We start from the raw sequence: 17827 nt of genomic DNA, 5'->3' as shown, positions 1-17827 counted from the left end.
GCCTAGAGAAAGTGAAGGAAGAGCATTTCTATTGTGGAGCAAAACAGCTTTTAAACTTAGCTTTGATGAGTCTATGAATAGCCCCCACTCCTGTAGGTTGTGCTCCACATTCAAAGCTGTTATCAAACCATTGTCATCACAGCAGGAAACAAGGTTGTTTTCACTTTTAAAATATCGAGTGAAAGCATTCTGCCTGCTCCTGTGCACGGACCGTTGACATTTGGTTACAGAAGATTCCACTGTTGGAGCCTTGATCCCAGAAGCTCTGCTTTATCTTTCAGTAGCTCTAGGTCTTGAATTAGATCACTTAGTTAGCATTAGTAGAGGCATATGATGCAAGAAAGCAAGCTAATGCAGCATCAGCCAAAAAAAAAAAAAAAACTCCCATTTCACCCTTCCGTTCGTTCGAAATACCTGTCCAGCTGAGCCTTAAATTTATTTAGGTTATCAACTTCCACAACAAGGGATGGAAGTCTGTTATACCAACCAACTACCCGCTGGCTAAAGGCAAATTTCCGCACTTCTATCCTACATCTGTCTTTCCTCCATTTGAATTTATGCACTCTGAGGTGATTATTCTGAGCAAGAGGAGGAATTCTATCAACATTGAGCATGCCCAAACCATTCAAGGCTTTATACACCTCTATCAGATCACCTCGCTGCTGCCTAGTCTCCAGACACAGTAATTTGCAAAACTTAAGCCTTTCTTCGTAAGAGCAACCCTTTGTTCCATTCACTAATCTTGTTGCCCTTCTCTGTACTCGTTCCAGCAGCTCTACATCCTTCTTGAAATGAGGCCTCCAGACCAGTATACAGTACCCAAGGTGTGGCCTGACCACTGCCTTATACAAGGGAATAATCACCTCCTTATCCCTGCTAGAAAAATTCCTGTATATCATTGACAAGACACCATGAGCTACTCTTGCAGCCCATCTGAACTACTTAGAATGTAGCCCATCTGAACTACTTAGAACTTCATATCTGCTGCACAATTACCCTCAGGTCCTTTTCACTCACTACCATTGTCAGTGTAGTACCACAGAGTTGATACGTTGCTCTGAGGTTATGTTTCCCATATGTAGTACTTTACATTTGTCAATGTTAAACTTCATTTGCCACCTCTCATCCCATCTGCTCAACCTTTCCAGATCCTGTATCATCTACAAACTTGGACATTAAGCTTGATATACCATCATCAATATCATTTATAAATACAGAAAACAACAATGGACCCAACACTGAACCCTGAGGGACTCCACTGATAACATTAGTCCAAGATGAGCAGTGTCCATTGATTACCACTCTCTGTCTTTTCCCCCTCAACCATCCCCTTTATCCATAGCAGCGATTTGCCTCCAAAGCCACACTGCCCCAATTTGTGCAGCAGTCGTCCATGTGCAACAGTATCAAAAGCCTTTCAAAGATCCAAATATATAATATCAAAGTTATTCCCTGCATCCAGTTCTTTTGTGACTGCATCGTAGTATCCAATCAAATTGGTCAGGCAAGACTTTCCCTTAACAAAACCATGCTGTGTCTGACCTATAACTGAAGTCTTGTCTAGATGATCTTGCAGTGCTTCTTTAACCAGTGCCTCCATTAATTTTCCTGGAACAGAAGTTAAACTCACAGGTTTATACTTATTTCTGTCAGCCTTTGATCCTCCTTTGTGAATTGCGGTCACATTTGCACATCTCCGGTCTATGGGTCTCTCCCCCGAGTCCAAAGAAACTCTCATAATTATGGCTAAGGGTTTGCTTACTTCCTTTGCTGCCTCCTTTAATATAACTGGATAGATCCCATCCACCCGGGTGCCTTTTTTATGTTTATCCTCGACAATTTCTCCTCCACTTTCCTCTCAGTTATTACGAAATCATCTAGCTCACTGCCAGAGTTTACTTCACCTCTGGCATTCCCCTTCCTGAATGTGTGAATGTAGATGCAAAATACTCATTTACTTTGTGGCCACCTGAGCAGGATCCTCAACTGTTGAACCATCAATATCCAGTGGACCAATCTGATTCATCCCTTTCCTTCTAGTGTTTTCATAGGTAAAGAACTCTTTTCTATTTTTCTTTGCATCCTTTGCCAATGATTTCTCATAATCTGCCTTTGCCTGCCTAATCTCTTTTGTGACTTGGTTAGAGACCAGCTTATATCTATCATAGGCTTCCATGTCACCCATTAATTTATGTGTGTCCCGTTTTTCTTCTCTGCCACATCATAATGTCTCATTAGTTCATCTGACATTCATTTAGGCCTAAACCTTGAACAATATTTCTTGGTTGGTATGTAAAGCCTAGTAGCTTACAAGATAAGTTCTTTGAATGCTTCCCATTTTGAATTTGCTGTTGCTAACATCATCAGTTGGTCCCACTGTATAGAATTTAAATACTGTCTCAAACCATCGTAGTCACTTTTACGAAAGCAAAAACCCTTCCCTTTACCCCTGATGGTAGTTATCTCTTTGAGTAAATCCCACTTCAGCACGCTGTGATCACTGCCACCTAGTGGTTCCTTTATCTGCAGATTCTTAATGCATGAAGAATCACTACTGATAATCAGATCAAGAGTATTACTCCCTCTAGTTGCCTCCCGAACATGCTGATGTACAAAACAATCATCCAATAAATCCACAAAAGCCTTGCTAGTGTGTGAGTGACCAACCCACAAATTCCAGTCAATATCTGGGAAATTAAAATCCCCCATTATAAGACTCTCTGATTTACTGGCCCACTCTAATTCCCTGTACAGTTTCTTATTATACTCATCAGAGTCATTAGGCCTATAGCACACTCCTACTCTCAATTTTGATCTCCCAATGCTTATGTCACACCAAACTGACTCGACACTGCACTGTCTAGCGATGTCATCTGGCTTCACTTCCTTGGATTTTATGTGTTTGTTAACTAGTAGCAAAACCCCTCTTCCCTTCCTATCCATTCCGTACACACTGTACGGAATGGATAGGAATGGATAATATTCCTTACAGCATATGTGTTCCCAAATTCCAGTCCTGCATTCCTTATATCTGTGTGACACCATGTCTCTGATATCCCAACAATATCTGCCTTTGATGTTTTGAGCAATACTTCAAATTCATCAAATTTATTTACCAAACTCCTAGCATTGGTGTACACACAAGTATACATGCACCTGTTTCTTTTCTTAGCTACCCTAACACAACCTACATGTTTACTTGTACCGTAATGACGCCCAGCTGTCTCTGAAATATCCTGCATCTTGTTTTACAGGCTGCTGCTCATTCCAATAGAAGCAGAGCAAGAATCACTTTTACCTGTGCCAGTGGCTACTGTTAATCTTTTAGTCCTTGTATCCTCCCAAGCTAGCAGTTCCGACCCACCTAACACTACCTCGATAGCATCAGCTAATATTTTTGCACCCTTTCTATTTAAGTGTATCCCATCCCTGTGAAGCAGTCTCTCCTGTTAACAAGTACAGACCAATCTGAAAAAAATTCTACCCCCTTGAGCGTTGCATAATTGACAAGACTCTCATCACATACTCCCTCCTATTGTTCACCTTGAGTGATTCTGTGTGACTGACTCAGTGACTCAGGTTCTGGCATAAAATCAGGATTTTGTGATGTTGAAGGCCTAGGTTGACCATTATTGCTCACACTGTCCCCATCTTCATCAGTCTTCAAAGTGTACTCTTCTGGAGGTTTAGGTACAGGCAGACGATCCCCATGTGCACTGGTCGGATAGCTGATGGGGTATTCCACAGTCGACTTCCTTTTTTTTTTTACATGCCATGCTGAAGAAGAGGTGCCATGCAGAAATAAGTCATTTACATGATTTGAAGGCTCCCTCCAAATCATTGGGATGGCAAAAGGCATTGAATGTCCTTTGTTATTCAACCATCCAAAGAGATTTACAGCATATGTGTTGCAGCAAATATGAAATGCCCAGGATTTGTCTTCATCGACTACCTTACAGCCAAAATACTGGTAGAAGCCTGTCTGAGTGGAAAATGTCACATCTTTACATACATAACTAAAATTGTCAACACTGTTAACAAATTTACGTGGCATCCTGGCTTTTTACGTAATTTTTGTCCATAAACCTGAAAAAAAAAAAAAGAGATGTGAACATTGCTCATAACATCAGTTGCAAGGTAAATGATACAAATACAGAGAAATACAAAAAAAAACCATGGCTTATCGGTTCCTCTTTCAGTGTTACAACCTATCTGATTTCTAGACTCCAAAATTCCCTAGTATTCACCAATATTCCCCTAAATTATAAGAGGGACTGTATCGTGAAACTGAGAGCTAACTAAGAGTTTTAAATATTATATTTCCATTTTTCTCATACTGAAATTAAGAAGAATTGACTATTTTCAAGCCAGAAACATTTTTGGTGTTGGCCAGTGTTATAGACTAATTTTTATCTACCATAGGCTTCTTTATCTTCTGATAATTTATATGCATCCCATGCACTTTTCTTCTCTGCCACATGTCTCAGTAGTTCATTTGATATCCATTTAGGTCTAAGCCGTGAAGAGTATTTCTTTGTTGGTACAAAAAGCCTAGTAGCTACTTTGATTACTTCCTTGAATATTTCACATTTAAAATTTGGTGTTGGTAACATGATCAGTTGGTCTCATTGCACACAATTTAAAAACTGTCTGTGGCCTCTATAGTCACCCTTACGAAAGCCAAAGCCTTGCCCATTACCCTTGACGGTAGTTATCTTTTTAATTAAATCCCACATTAGTACACTGCGATCGCTACCAACCAGCATTAGTAGAGGCATATGATGCAAGAAAGCAAGCTTATGCATCAGCCAAAAAAAAAAAAAAAAAAAAACCCTCCCATTTCACCCCCTCCATTCGTTCAAAATGCCTGACTAGCTCAAAGCTCAGCCTTAAATTTATTTAGGCTATCAGCTTCCACAACAAAAGATGGAATTCTGCTCCACCAATCTACCTGCTGGGCAAATTTGCACCCATCTACTCTACAACTGTCTTTACTCAATTTGAATCTGTGCCTCAGGTTCTTAATCTCAGCAAGAAGAAGAATCCCATCAGCATTCAGCTTGCTCAACCCATTCAACCTTATATACCTCAATCAGATCACCTCGCAGGTGCCCAAGTCTCCAGATCCTGCAACTTGCAGACGCAAGCCTTTCTTCATAAGCACACCCCCTTTGTAGCTCTCATCAATCTTGTTGCAATTCTCTGTGCTTGTTCTAGTTGTTATTTATTTTGTTTGTTTGTTATTTGGTTTTTAGGAGCATTAGCAACTAAGGCCGTATTGCTCCTGGAATATGCGGTGGTCATTCCTTTGATCTTTCCGCATCCTCCATATTTGGTGGTGACGGGCTCAAACCGGGGTCTAATCAAGAAGCGTGTGCTACACACTGCTGCTCCTTACACCTGGCTACAGAGGTGGCGCTTGTTCTAGCAACTCTACATCCAGACCTGTACACAGTACTCTAGGTGTGGCCTGACCATTGCCTTGTATAACGGGATAATCACCTCCCTGTCCCTGCTAGCAAAATTCCTATATATCATTGACAAGACTTGATGACCTCCATTGGTAGCCCATTTGCACTGCTCAGCAAACTTCGTATTTGACTGCACAATTACCCCCAGGTCTTTGTCACTTTCCACTTCCCTGAGTGTAGTACCACACAGTTGGTATGTTTCTCTTCGGTTATTGCTACTCATATGCAGTACTTTGCATTTGTCAATTTTAAACTTCAGTTGCCACTTCTCAGCCCATTTACCCAATTTATCTAGTTCCAATTGGAGTAGCATACTGTCTTTACTGTCGTTTACAACCCTGCCAACTTTTGTATCATCTGCAAACTTTGACATTAAACCTGATATACCTTCATCAATATCAATGATAAATATACAAAACAACAACAATGCCCCAAACACTGAACCCAGGGGAACTCCACTAATAACATTTGTCCACAAAGAGCAGTGTCCATTGATTACCACTCTCTGTCATCTCCCACTCAACCATCCCTTTATCCATTGTAGCAACTTACCCTTAATGCCATACCTCCAATTTGTACAGCAGTTTTTCTTGTGCAACAGTATCAAAAACTTTCCTGAAATCGAAGTATATGATATCATAATTATTTTTGGCATTCAGTTCCTTTGTGACCACATCATAGTGCCCAATCAAATTGATCAGAGAAGACCTCCCTTTAACAAACCCATGCTGTCTTAACTATTTCTGCAGTCTTGTCTAGATGATCCTGCAATGTTTCTTTAACCAGAGATTCCATATGTTCACCAGAACACAAGTAAAACTAACAGGTCTATAGTTACTTGTGTCACCTTTTGAACCTCCTTTGTGAATTGGTGATACATTTGCACACTTCCAGTACATGGGGACCTCCCATGAGTCCAAGGAAGCTCTCATAATTATGGCTAAAGGTTTGCTTACTTCCTTTGCTGCCTCCTTTAATATAACTGGATAGATCTCGTCCACCCCAGGTGCCTTTTTTATGTTCAACTTCAACAATTTCTCCTCCACTTTGCTGTCAGTTATTATAAAATCACTTAGCTCCCAGTTTGAGTTTGATAAACTTCTGGCATTCCCCACATTGAATAACTCCTCATGTGTGAATGTAGATGCAAAATACTCATTCAGTTTATCAGCTACCCTAGTATGATCATCAATAGTCAACCCATCTATGTTAAGTGGTCCAATCTGATTCATCCCTTTCCTTCTAGAGTTTACATAAGTAAAGAACTCTTTGCTGTTTTTCTTTGCATTCTTTGCCAAGGATTTCTCGTAATCTGCCTTTGCCTGCCTGCCTGCCTAACCTCCTTTGTGACTTGATTACAGACTAGTTTATATTTGCCATAGGTTTCTGTGTCACCTGATACTTTATATGCATTCCATACATTTTTCTTCTCTGCCACGAACCTCATTAGTTCATCTGACATCCATTTAAGCCTAAACCTTAAACAATATTTCTTAGTTGGAATGAAAAGCCTAGTAGCCTCCAGAAATAATCCCTGAAGGCTTTTCATTTAAAATTCAATGTAGTTTAACATCATCAGTTGATCCCACTATAAAGAATTTAAAAACTGTTTGAGACCCCTGTAGCGACCTTTACAAAAGCAAAAGCCCTTCCCTTTAGCCTTGATGGTAGTTACATCTTTAAGTAATTCCCACATCAGTACATTGTGATCACTTGTCACCCAGTGGTTCATTTATCTTCAAATTCTTAATGCATGAATAATCACTGCTGATAATCAGATCAAGACTATTACTCCCCCGAATGTCTCTCGAACATGTTGCTTGTAGAAAACAGTCATCCAATAAATCCACCAAAGTCTTGCTAGTTTGCGAGTAATCAATCCACAAGTTCCAGTCAATATCTGGAAAGTTAAAATCATCCTTTATAACACATTCTGATTTTACTGGTCCACTCTATTTCTCTGCACAATTGCTCATTATACTCATCAGATTCATTAGGCCTATAACACACACCATTCTCATTTTTGCTTTCCCAGTGCTTATGTCACGCCAAACAGACTCAACACTGCATTGTCCACCAACATCAATTGGATACACTTCCTTAGATTTTATGTGTTTCTTAACTAACAGCATAACCCCTCTTCCCTTCCTGTCCTGTCTATCCTTCCTGTACACATTGTATTCACCAAATTCTAATTCTGCACTGCTTATGTCTGTGTGACACCACATCTCTGATATCTCAAAAATATCTGCCTGTGATGCTTTGACTAGCACTTCAAGCTCATCAAATTTATTAACTATATTCCTAGCATGGTGTACATGCAAGTATACATGGACCTGCTTCTACTCTTGGTTACCCTAACACAGCCCATGTATTTACTTGTTCCACTATGACTCCCAACAGTACTGGAAATCTCCATTACCTTGCTTTCCAGACTGCTGCTCATTCTAATCGAAGCAGTGCAAGAATCACTTTTGCCACTGCCTGCAGCCACTTTAACCTTTTAGTCTGTGTACCCCTCCCAAGCTAGCAGTTTTCTGACCCACCTAACATTGCCTCGATAGCATCAGCAAATATTCTTGCACCTTTTCTATTTAAGTGTACCCCATCCCTGTAGAAGCAGTCTCTCCTGTCAACAAGCACAGACCAAGCTGGAAAAAATTATACCCCTTGAGTCTTGCACAATCTCTCCAGGGCCGAACTGATCGACAAGGCTCTCATCATATACTCCCTCCTATCGTGTCTGGGCAGAATTGCAGACACTTTTACATTCAACCCTAACTCGTGACTTTTTTCAACATTGACCCGTGCTTGATGAGTAAATCTGCAGATCTCTTACTTTTAATGTCATTAGTTCCAATGTGTAAAACAATGTCACCTTTTGTGCCCTTAAAAGATGATATCTGCTCTACAATGTCATCAACTTTTGCACCTGGAAGACATACCCTGGTCCTGTACACCTATCCTTCTTATTGTTGGTGACGATAGAGTCACCAACAATAACTAGTTCCTTTGGGACCAATGCATTATGCCTTAGAGATTGCCTCTGTGATGCAGAGGAGTGAGCTCTGACATTAAACTGGGCAACTGAGAGCTTGATGGGCCCCTCATATTAATTTCTTCGAGGGCATTTAACCTACACTTCAATCTCTCATAAACCCATCAGAATGCTATGTTGGCACCTAATTTCTTGACACACTAGACACCTAGCACACACAAAGGCATCCTCCTTGGCTAGATCATGTCCTGTTTTAGAAAGGTTGGCAAACATTTCACATTTCGCACATTTTTTGAGTCTATGATGCGAGTTTCTCCTACGAGTCACAGCACTCTTGCTAGTCTGTGATCTTTGCTTTGCAGCTCTAGTCCGGGTCCTGATTTCTATTTAAATACAATTTAATTAACAATTAAATTTAATAAGAATAATAATATTTTTGATTAATTGATAATACTATAAATAAGCTAACAGATTCCTAATTGAGTGCTTTGTATTACGCTATCTAGTTTTACTTTATACATTATGCTATCAGTTTGAGATATATATACGTTATGCTATTTCTTATTGACTACAATATGGTGGCCAGTTCAACAATATTGGTGCCTACACCAGGAGTTAATTAACGAAGAATACAGTAAAAATTAAAAATACTTATCCCTTTACAGCAGCCAAAAATCCACCGACTGTTCTCTTATGCAACTACTGGATCTTTTACCTGCAAATTCTTAATCTGTAAATAGTCACTACTGATAGCGAGATCAAGAGTATTGCTTCCTCTTGTTTTCTCTCTAACATGTTGCTGTAGGAAACAGTCATCCAAGAAATCCACAAACGTCTTGTTAGCGTGAGTGACTATTCCGCAAATTCTAGTCAACATTTGAAAAATTAAAATCCCCCATTATGAGACAATCTGATATGTTGGCCCACTCTATTTCCCTGTTTAGCTATTTGGTATATTCATCACAGTCATTATGGCTATAACACAAATATTTTTTCCCCAGTGCTTATATCACACCAAACTGACTCAACATTATACTTGTCACCCAAGTCAACTGGATGCACTGCCTTAGATTTAATATTCTTAACTAAGAGCATAAACTCCTCCACCTCTCCTGTCCTGTCTGTTTTTCCTATATACATTGTACCTCCATTTTTAAATTTAACATCACATGTCGGTTGGTTGTTGGGTTTATTGGCGCATTAGCAACTAAGGCTATAATGCACCAAAACCAGGTGATATATAAAAATTTAAACTTTCACTGACCTAATTACTTAGGTCACCATGTCAACATATAAAATAACAAAGGTATAAAATTTAGAAAAGATAATTCAATAAAGAAATAACAATAACATGTATATTTTAAATACAAGTAAAAACCTTTATTGATTTAAAATAGCTAAAAACAGCAGACACATTGTCGGATAAAATCTGATTGACTGTATACGGATCAGTCAGATGATTAAAAGTGGTAAAATGGATATTGCTAAAATCTGGACAGTCAATTAAAATGTCTGATTGATAGAATTGTGCCACAGGGCTCACACATAGGAGGATCATCAGCCCTCAGCAAATACAAATGAGTCAAATGACTATGTCCTGTGCGGGTCTAGGCAAGAACAACTTCCTCCTTACGATTCGATTCCTGCGCAGACTAGACTGCCACGGTTCAATTACAGGCTTTATACGATATAATTTATTCGTAGTCTGTCTATTCCACGAATCCTGCCATTGGGAGTGTATCTTTTGGTGTATTATTTGCCCGTAGTCTGTATAGGGGGACTGACAGGCAGCGATTATTATTGGGAATTGCTGATTTGGCTGCGGTGTCAGCCAAATCATTTCCTCTAATCCCAATGTGGCTGGGAATCCAGCAGAAGCAGATATCATATTCACGTTCATGGAGAAAGTGAATCTTCTGCTGAATGCAAGACAGAACTGGATGAGAATTATATTTCACAGTTATTAAAGCCTGTAACACGCTGAGAGAGTCGGAATATAAAATGAACCGTTGGTATTGGCATTTACTAATGTGATCCAAGGCTAAGTCTATAGCGTGCAGCTCTGCAGTAAATATGCTGCATTCAGAGGGAATCTGCTCCGATGTAGTGGTGTCTGTAAAGACAGCAGCAGATCCCACATATGATTCTGACTTTGAACCGTCTGTGTAAACTGCCGCGAAGTCAGAATGTTCAGCTCGGTGTGCTGAATAAAGCTGCAGGTAGACAGATGATGGAGTGTCTGACTTTTCCCAATTTCTAAGGGACTAGTCACATGTTGGAACATGAGCATGCCAGGGTGGAAGGGGTTGCTTTGGTGTTTGGGCAACCTTGTCTACCTTGATATTAAGTTCTTTGAGTAGCTCTTGGAGACGAATACCAAAAGGACGATTGGCAGTTTTACAGGTGTTGTACAAATTTTCCCATTGTGGCTCAAAAACGAATGGCCACGTAGGAGGGTCTGGCAGGGATTTCAGTTTTAAAGTGTACGTTAGAGACAACTGCTTATGTCGAAGCGATAACGGTGGTTCGTTTGCTTCAACGTATGAGCTCTGGACAGGAGATGTTTGATATGCTCCAATAGCGATACGGAGAGCCTGATGATGGACAGGATCCAGCCAATGAAGTACACAGTCTCTGGCGGAATTGTATACCAGAGACCTGTAATCAAATCTGGATCATACAAGCGCACGGTAAATGCGTAGTAGGGTGCATCGGTCCGCACCCCAATGCGTAGAGGATAGAGAGCAAAGAATATTTAGTCCCCTCGTGCACTTTGCATGAAGTTGACGAATATGTTCTAAAAAGGTCAACTTTTTATCAAACACAAGTCCCAAGAATTTTGTTTCTGACACTACTGGAATAGCATTTTGTCCAAGCCTTAATTCAGGTTCAGGATGAAGATTACACTTACGACAAAAGTGTATGCAAACGGTCTTCTCTGGCGAGAACCTGAAGCCATTTGCAAGTGCCCAGGAATTAAGGCAATTGATGGCTTGTTGCAATTGTCTTTCAATAACCCTCATGTTGCATGACTGACAAAATATGCTAAAGTCATCAACATAGAGGGCACTGTTTACAGTTGGAGGAAGGTGTTCTGTGATAGAATTTACTTGGACGCGTCCGTAGCCAGATGGGAAGGAGCAGCAGTGCGTAGCACACGCTTCTTGATTAGACCAGGGTTCGAGCCCGTCACCACCAAATACGGAAGATGCGGAAAGGTCAGGGAATGACCACCGCATTTCCCGGAGCAATATGGCCTTAGTTGCTAATGCTCCAAAAAACCAAATAACAAACAAAATAACAAACAACAGAATTTACTTTGATGGCGAAAAGCGTGACACTTAATACTGATCCTTGTGTTGTGTCACATGTCCACTATTCCTACAATAAACCCAGGGGTTCACATCTGGTGAGTATGGACTTACCACACCCAGGGTCCTGAGCTGGATATCATCATTCTTCTCTTTCTTGGCGATTCCTTCCTACTTTTGACACACACACACTCTCTCTCTCTCTCTCTCTCTCTCTCTCTCTCTCAGGGTAACTCTATTGGCTAGTGCAGCATAAGCCACAGGCTTCCTTGCACCATATGGCTAATAATAATAATAATGTCTGCATTCGATGACTTAATCAGTACTTCAAATTCATCAAATTTATTTATGATGCTCCTAGCATTAGTGTACGTGCACATGTTCTTACTCTTATTTGCCCATGTATTCTTTTGTTCCACAGTGATCCACAGCAGTAGATTGTAATTAAATTTAATGTAATTAATAATGAAAATTTTAAATTAAATAATGATATAAGGACTATAATGCATTAGGGCTTATGCCTCAAGCTGCGAGAAAGTTAGACTATGTACAAATTAGTGCAAAAGCATCATGTTAGTACACAGCTAATCCTAAATTAGCAAATTATTTGCAAGAGCGACATCGTTTAAGTTATATCTCATATTGTGAATACCTTCATGACATTGCACTACTTTGAATAAGTAACTCTTCACCCGAAGGAGAAGACTATTGTTACTTATTCTCACTGGATACCACCACCCAGACAGCATTGTTTCAGGGCTATTTGGCCCTTCTTTGGTGGGTGGGTACCCAAGTGATGTAATGATGACAAAACAGTTATGAAGTATAACTCCACAATATGAGAGATCAGGCATCGGGCATCTCTCATATTGTGGAGTTATACTTCATAACTGTTTTGCCATCATTACATGACTTGGGCACCTACACACCCACTGAAGAAGGGCCAAATAGCCCTGAAATGGTGCTGTTTTTTTTTTTTTTTTTTTTTTTTTTTTGGTAGTTGTTGGCACATAGGCTTCTGTGGCCATAATGCACCTCCCAAAGTTTTTGCAGTACATTGATCCAAGCCCGAGGCGGGAATCGAACCCACGACCTTTGGGTTTCCAGGCAGGCACTTTACCCACCCGGCTAGCCCGGTCGGCGAAATGGTGCTGTCTGGGTGGTGGTGGTGGTATCCACTGAGAATAAGTAACAATAGTCTTCTCTATTAGTGAAGCGTTACTTATTCGAGGTAGTGCAATATCATGGCAACTCGTCGTGAAGGCAGAGCACAATATGAGAAAGAACAAATGATGCCTACAACAACTAGGAGTAGTCTATAGTTATCTACACACAGATATTATATAGATATTAAACTCTTAATGTATTATGCCTTGTGCATTTAGTTATTTTAAATTAACATCATAATAATGATATAATTAAATTTTGTATTTTCTTTTAAGCAATTTCATAAAGAGTAAATATATACAGGGTGTTTCAAAAGTGATGGTCAATAATTTAAAGGTGAACTGTACAGAACACAATACGCAAAAAAAGCCTAGTAAATATGAGTCCTTAAGTTAATCGTTTTCGAGATATTGCACATTTCTAGTTGGGACCACCATTGACAAGGTGAACTGTACAGAGTTGGGATCCACCACTGACTTGTTTGCTTAGGTTAGGTTATGCTCATTCTCTCGTTTCCCCTCTCAATGCTCTGAGACATAGCAGGCATACTAGTACTTGTCAAAGGATAGTCAACATGGAAAGAGGTTACAGCAACGAAGAGTATGCGGACATGCACTTCATGTATGGCAGTGCACTTGAGACTGCACATTTGTACCAAGAAGCATTTCCCCCGCCGAAGGTAGCCCAACAGGCGCACATTCATCAAGATACATCAACGCCTTAGAGAACATGGGCACTTCGCACATGGAGTACGAGCAGGTATGCCCAGCAGCATAACACCTGATGTTGATGAAAGGACATTCTGTAGAAAGGACATTCTGTAACATCTGTAAAATCCTGTGGTGTTGAAACCAAAAATTAAACATGTATTATCTTATATTTAATAAAACCACCCTTAGCAAAGGATTCACGGCTTTTTGCTAAACTAGTGCTCCTTAGTCAGTGGTGGATCTTAACAGAAAATGTGCATTATCTCGAAAATGGTTCATTTGTGGCCCGATGTTCTCTGGGACTTTTTTGCTTATTTTAGTTTGTACTTTTCACCTTTAAATTATTGACCATTTTTGAAACACCCTGCATACTATCTATATATATATGCACTGAAACATTAAACTTTTCTCATCTAATTTAGCTCTAATTTTTTGTTTTAACCAGAGATTTCTATCTGGAAATGTAAATCATAGCCATAAAAGTTCTTATTGTGCTAATCCAAACACTAGAGGTAAACCATTATAAAACAAGAAGATTACCAACCCACCCACACTCTTGATCAGATCACCCTGCAAATATTAAGACAACTCTTTGTACAAAAAATAAACAGCTTAACTACATAACAGCAGCAGTGAATGTATGTCTCACGACAATCAGGAGCAGCTAGAGCAGTAATACCCCCCACCCCACAACATCCCCTCCAAGGCATTTTGTGAGACTGCCTTTAAAATGCACTTCCTCCTGTAGACCCTCGACCCTCCTGCATCTCATAATAGTAGGTAGCGGAATAATGGGAAAGAACTGTGGCTCCATGCATCACATAACCTACTTTTTCCGAATTCTCTAGAGTTTTTATTCCTTTATTTCAAAGCTTTTTTTGTGTTTTTAGGATGAAGATGCCTTTTCTCTGCAGTGTCATGTTTAATTGTTGAATAATATTATATATTTTATTATGGAGGAAGGAAGCAAAGACTGGAATATCTAGTGATTTATGTGCATTGTCAAAGTATAAAATTAGCTTGTGTCCAGTTTTGTATCTCACCTCCTGATGACCAAAAGTATTTTCCTTTATACTGGATGGATGTTCATTAAATAAAAAAAAAATTGATAATTTAAAATTGTTAAAATTAACAATTTAATATAGCAAAAAAATAAATTCATCTCCTAAATTAATTATAATTATTTTATTTTATTTCTTACAGCTAATAAAAGGAGGAGGAGTAATGCAGAGGTAGCAGAATTTTCTCAGTCATATTATGAAAAACCATCTTACAATTTTGAATTTTCATCTCCAACACTATATCCTACAGCAAAAAAACCAAGGATTCTATTTTCAGAAGAGCAAAAGGAGGCTTTAAGACTTGCATATACTCTAGATCCTTATCCTAGTACTGGGATAATTGAGTTCTTATCAAAAGAATTGAATCTTTCAATACGAACAATAACTAACTGGTTTCATAATCATCGAATGAGAATGAAGCAGCAAAATTCATTACCTGATGTTGATCAAAATTTAGCCATACAAGAAACAGGACCTGTTTTGCAAACTGTGAGCACAGGAACAAATTTTGACATTGTTAAATTCCGTGTTTTGCTAAACCAGCGTTTAGCTGAACTGTGCTGCAAGAAAGAAAATACATTTGATACCAGCATAGATGATGTTCATTATATGTATGGTTCTTACAGAAATTTCCCACCACTTTTTCAGCAAGGAAGTGAAATAGGGACTTTAGATCTTAGTATGTCTAGTCATTGCCAACCACATGAAAATAAAATTAATTTTCCTGTGCAGACAGAAAAGGTTAGTAATACAAACGAAGGTCTGAATGCTGAAAACAATGAAGACTCTAATCTGTCAAATAGTTGCCCTAGCTTAGAAAATGGAAGTGGATTAGAGGATCGCAGATCACCAGCACCTTTGGAACAGCCTCATGGTGAAAGCAGAGATAAGTTATATGTTGTGTCAAATAGTAATAGTGGAAATAGTATCTCTGAAGGCAATAACAGTGTTAGTAGTAGTAGTAATAATAATAATAATAATAATAATAATAGTAGTAGTAGTAATAGTAACAGCAGTATTTGCAGCAATAGCTGCAGCAGTAACCGGAGAAAACCTGCTGCACCACAGTGGGTAAAACCAGGTTTTACCCGTTCTCCTACTACTGACATCTGTAAGCACGAAGAAGAAGAGAGTATAAAAATACCACAGAAGCAAATAATTAATGGTGTCTGTGTGCGTCAAACAGAGGATTTTGATCTTTGTCTACCACATGAAGAAACAGTTCATGTAGAACCAGCTCCTGTTATAGATGATGTTCACATCACTGAGAAGAAAGGTATTAGTGATATTTCATTTCTTTCAAAAGAAACTGCTAGTGAAATTACTCATACACAAGATAAAGTAGTAGAGACCTATGAAGTGGAGGAGGAGGAGGAAGAAGAGGAAGAGGAAAAGGCTAGGCTTGAAAGACAGAATAACATTCGAAGGATGGAAAAAGCACTTAGTGAACAAGAAGAAAGTTGGGACATAACAGAAACTGATGATGATGAAGATGAAAATATCACTAATTATGAAACATTATAACACTGCAGAGACTGTGAAGCTCAGACTCTGTGATATTTATGTTAATAGAAAATACACAATTCTTGGGTTGTTTGCAATATCCCAATATACACAAATAACATACAAGTTATCATGCACCCTTTACTGACCAATGTCATATTCATCACTATACTGAAAGAAAAAATAAATAAATAAACTTATAATAAGATTGCATAACAGATTTTAATTTTATAAAGACTGAAAGTTCTTTCATTGCAAGTTATAGTTAAACTATAGCATTCCAAAGAAAGAAAGAAAGAAAATTATAATAGAACTATCAATTTCAAAATATCAATTCTGTGAACATAACTATGAAGCTGTAATGCAGAATATTCAGATAAGTTTTGAACATTTGTTTTCATAAATACAGTGCAATAATTTTAAAATTTGATTTAAACTTACTAGAAATTTAAAGAATTAATATTTCAGTACAGATGCACTTCAGTAGTGCAATATTAGCATATAGTTTAAAAACCTAGTCAAATAATTTTGCCATCTGAAATCTAAGCTCCTAGTCTTAAAAGAGATTTCAACAATAAAAGAAATGCCCAGTAAAATTTCATTAACTTATTATAATGTTCTATTAGGGCTCTTTTATTGTTAAATAAAAATGATCTGTCATTCAGTTTTCCTCTCTCACTCTCTTACCCAGCATACCTGAGTTTTCCAATTGTTCTAGGAGAGAGAGAGAGAGTGTGTGTGTCATGTGGTAGTGTCATTTACAAAAATTTCTTTCACTTTCAATTGTACATCTGCTGATATCTGTATCTTGTACACCATTGTACTCTAAATGTACATTCAGCCTTGTAAGACAGTTTCTGAAAAAACTTCTTATATTATGATAATCTTAATAACATAATAAAAATTAACTGATTTTGAGTTCACAATACCAAAAGTGAATGCAATGGCATAAACCAGTATTAATTATTGTCTGATAGTTAGATCAAAGATATTAAAACCCTTCAAAATAACAATTTTACAGGCAAACTATTGCCTTGAAAGCAAATGAAATTTGTTATTTTAATCAAGCTCTATATTGGCACAATTACCAACAAAAAATGAATAACCATAAAGCGAGGTTATAAATGCAATCAATATGAAACAATGTTAACTCAGAAAGAATAGCACTACGTATATATTTAAAAAGAATAATATATATATATATATATATATATATATATATATATATATATATGTGTGTGTGTGTGTGTGTGTGTGTGTGTGTGTGTGTGTGTATATATGCACACAGTATACATTGCTATACAGACATGTAAATATCTTACATTTATACTTGCCAGTGGCCTAACTGAGGTAAGTCAAACTTACCTCTTCTTGTATATGGTGTCAAAGACACAATTGTCACTTCAGTGTAATGTCCCTTATAAATTAATATTGCCAAATGTTATGTTTTTTTGTGTTGTAATTTGAACAAAAGTAGCATGGACAAAGAAGAAATAAAATGAAGGCTTTTAGATTTAAAATCTAAGCAGGCACAACTACAATAATGTATTTATTTTGACAGATAAGTAAAAATAATTGAATATGATAAAGTACATATTCAGTCATA

The 17827-nt window shown here is 38.2% G+C and overlaps 1 protein-coding gene across 1 annotated transcript in view; it reads left to right on the top strand.

Annotated features, from left to right (window-relative positions):
* The window catches only part of LOC150081830 (homeobox protein cut-like), a 323211-nt gene extending 306849 nt beyond the window's left edge, over positions 1-16362 (top strand). Inside the window, exon 9 of the mRNA XM_090379744.1 lies at positions 14861-16362. Coding sequence (XP_090235870.1) covers positions 14861-16242 — 1382 coding nt within the window. The 3' untranslated portion in view covers positions 16243-16362. The remainder of the gene's footprint in view (positions 1-14860) is intronic.
* The last annotated feature ends 1465 nt before the right edge of the window (positions 16363-17827 follow it).

This window comes from Mastigoproctus giganteus, chromosome 8 (assembly GCF_048544385.1).
Source record: "Mastigoproctus giganteus isolate SK-2022 chromosome 8, ASM4854438v1, whole genome shotgun sequence".
Classification (NCBI taxonomy): Eukaryota; Metazoa; Arthropoda; class Arachnida; order Uropygi; family Thelyphonidae; genus Mastigoproctus; species Mastigoproctus giganteus.
Note: the sequence above shows the minus strand (reverse complement) of the source record. Positions and strands in the feature narration are given on the sequence as shown.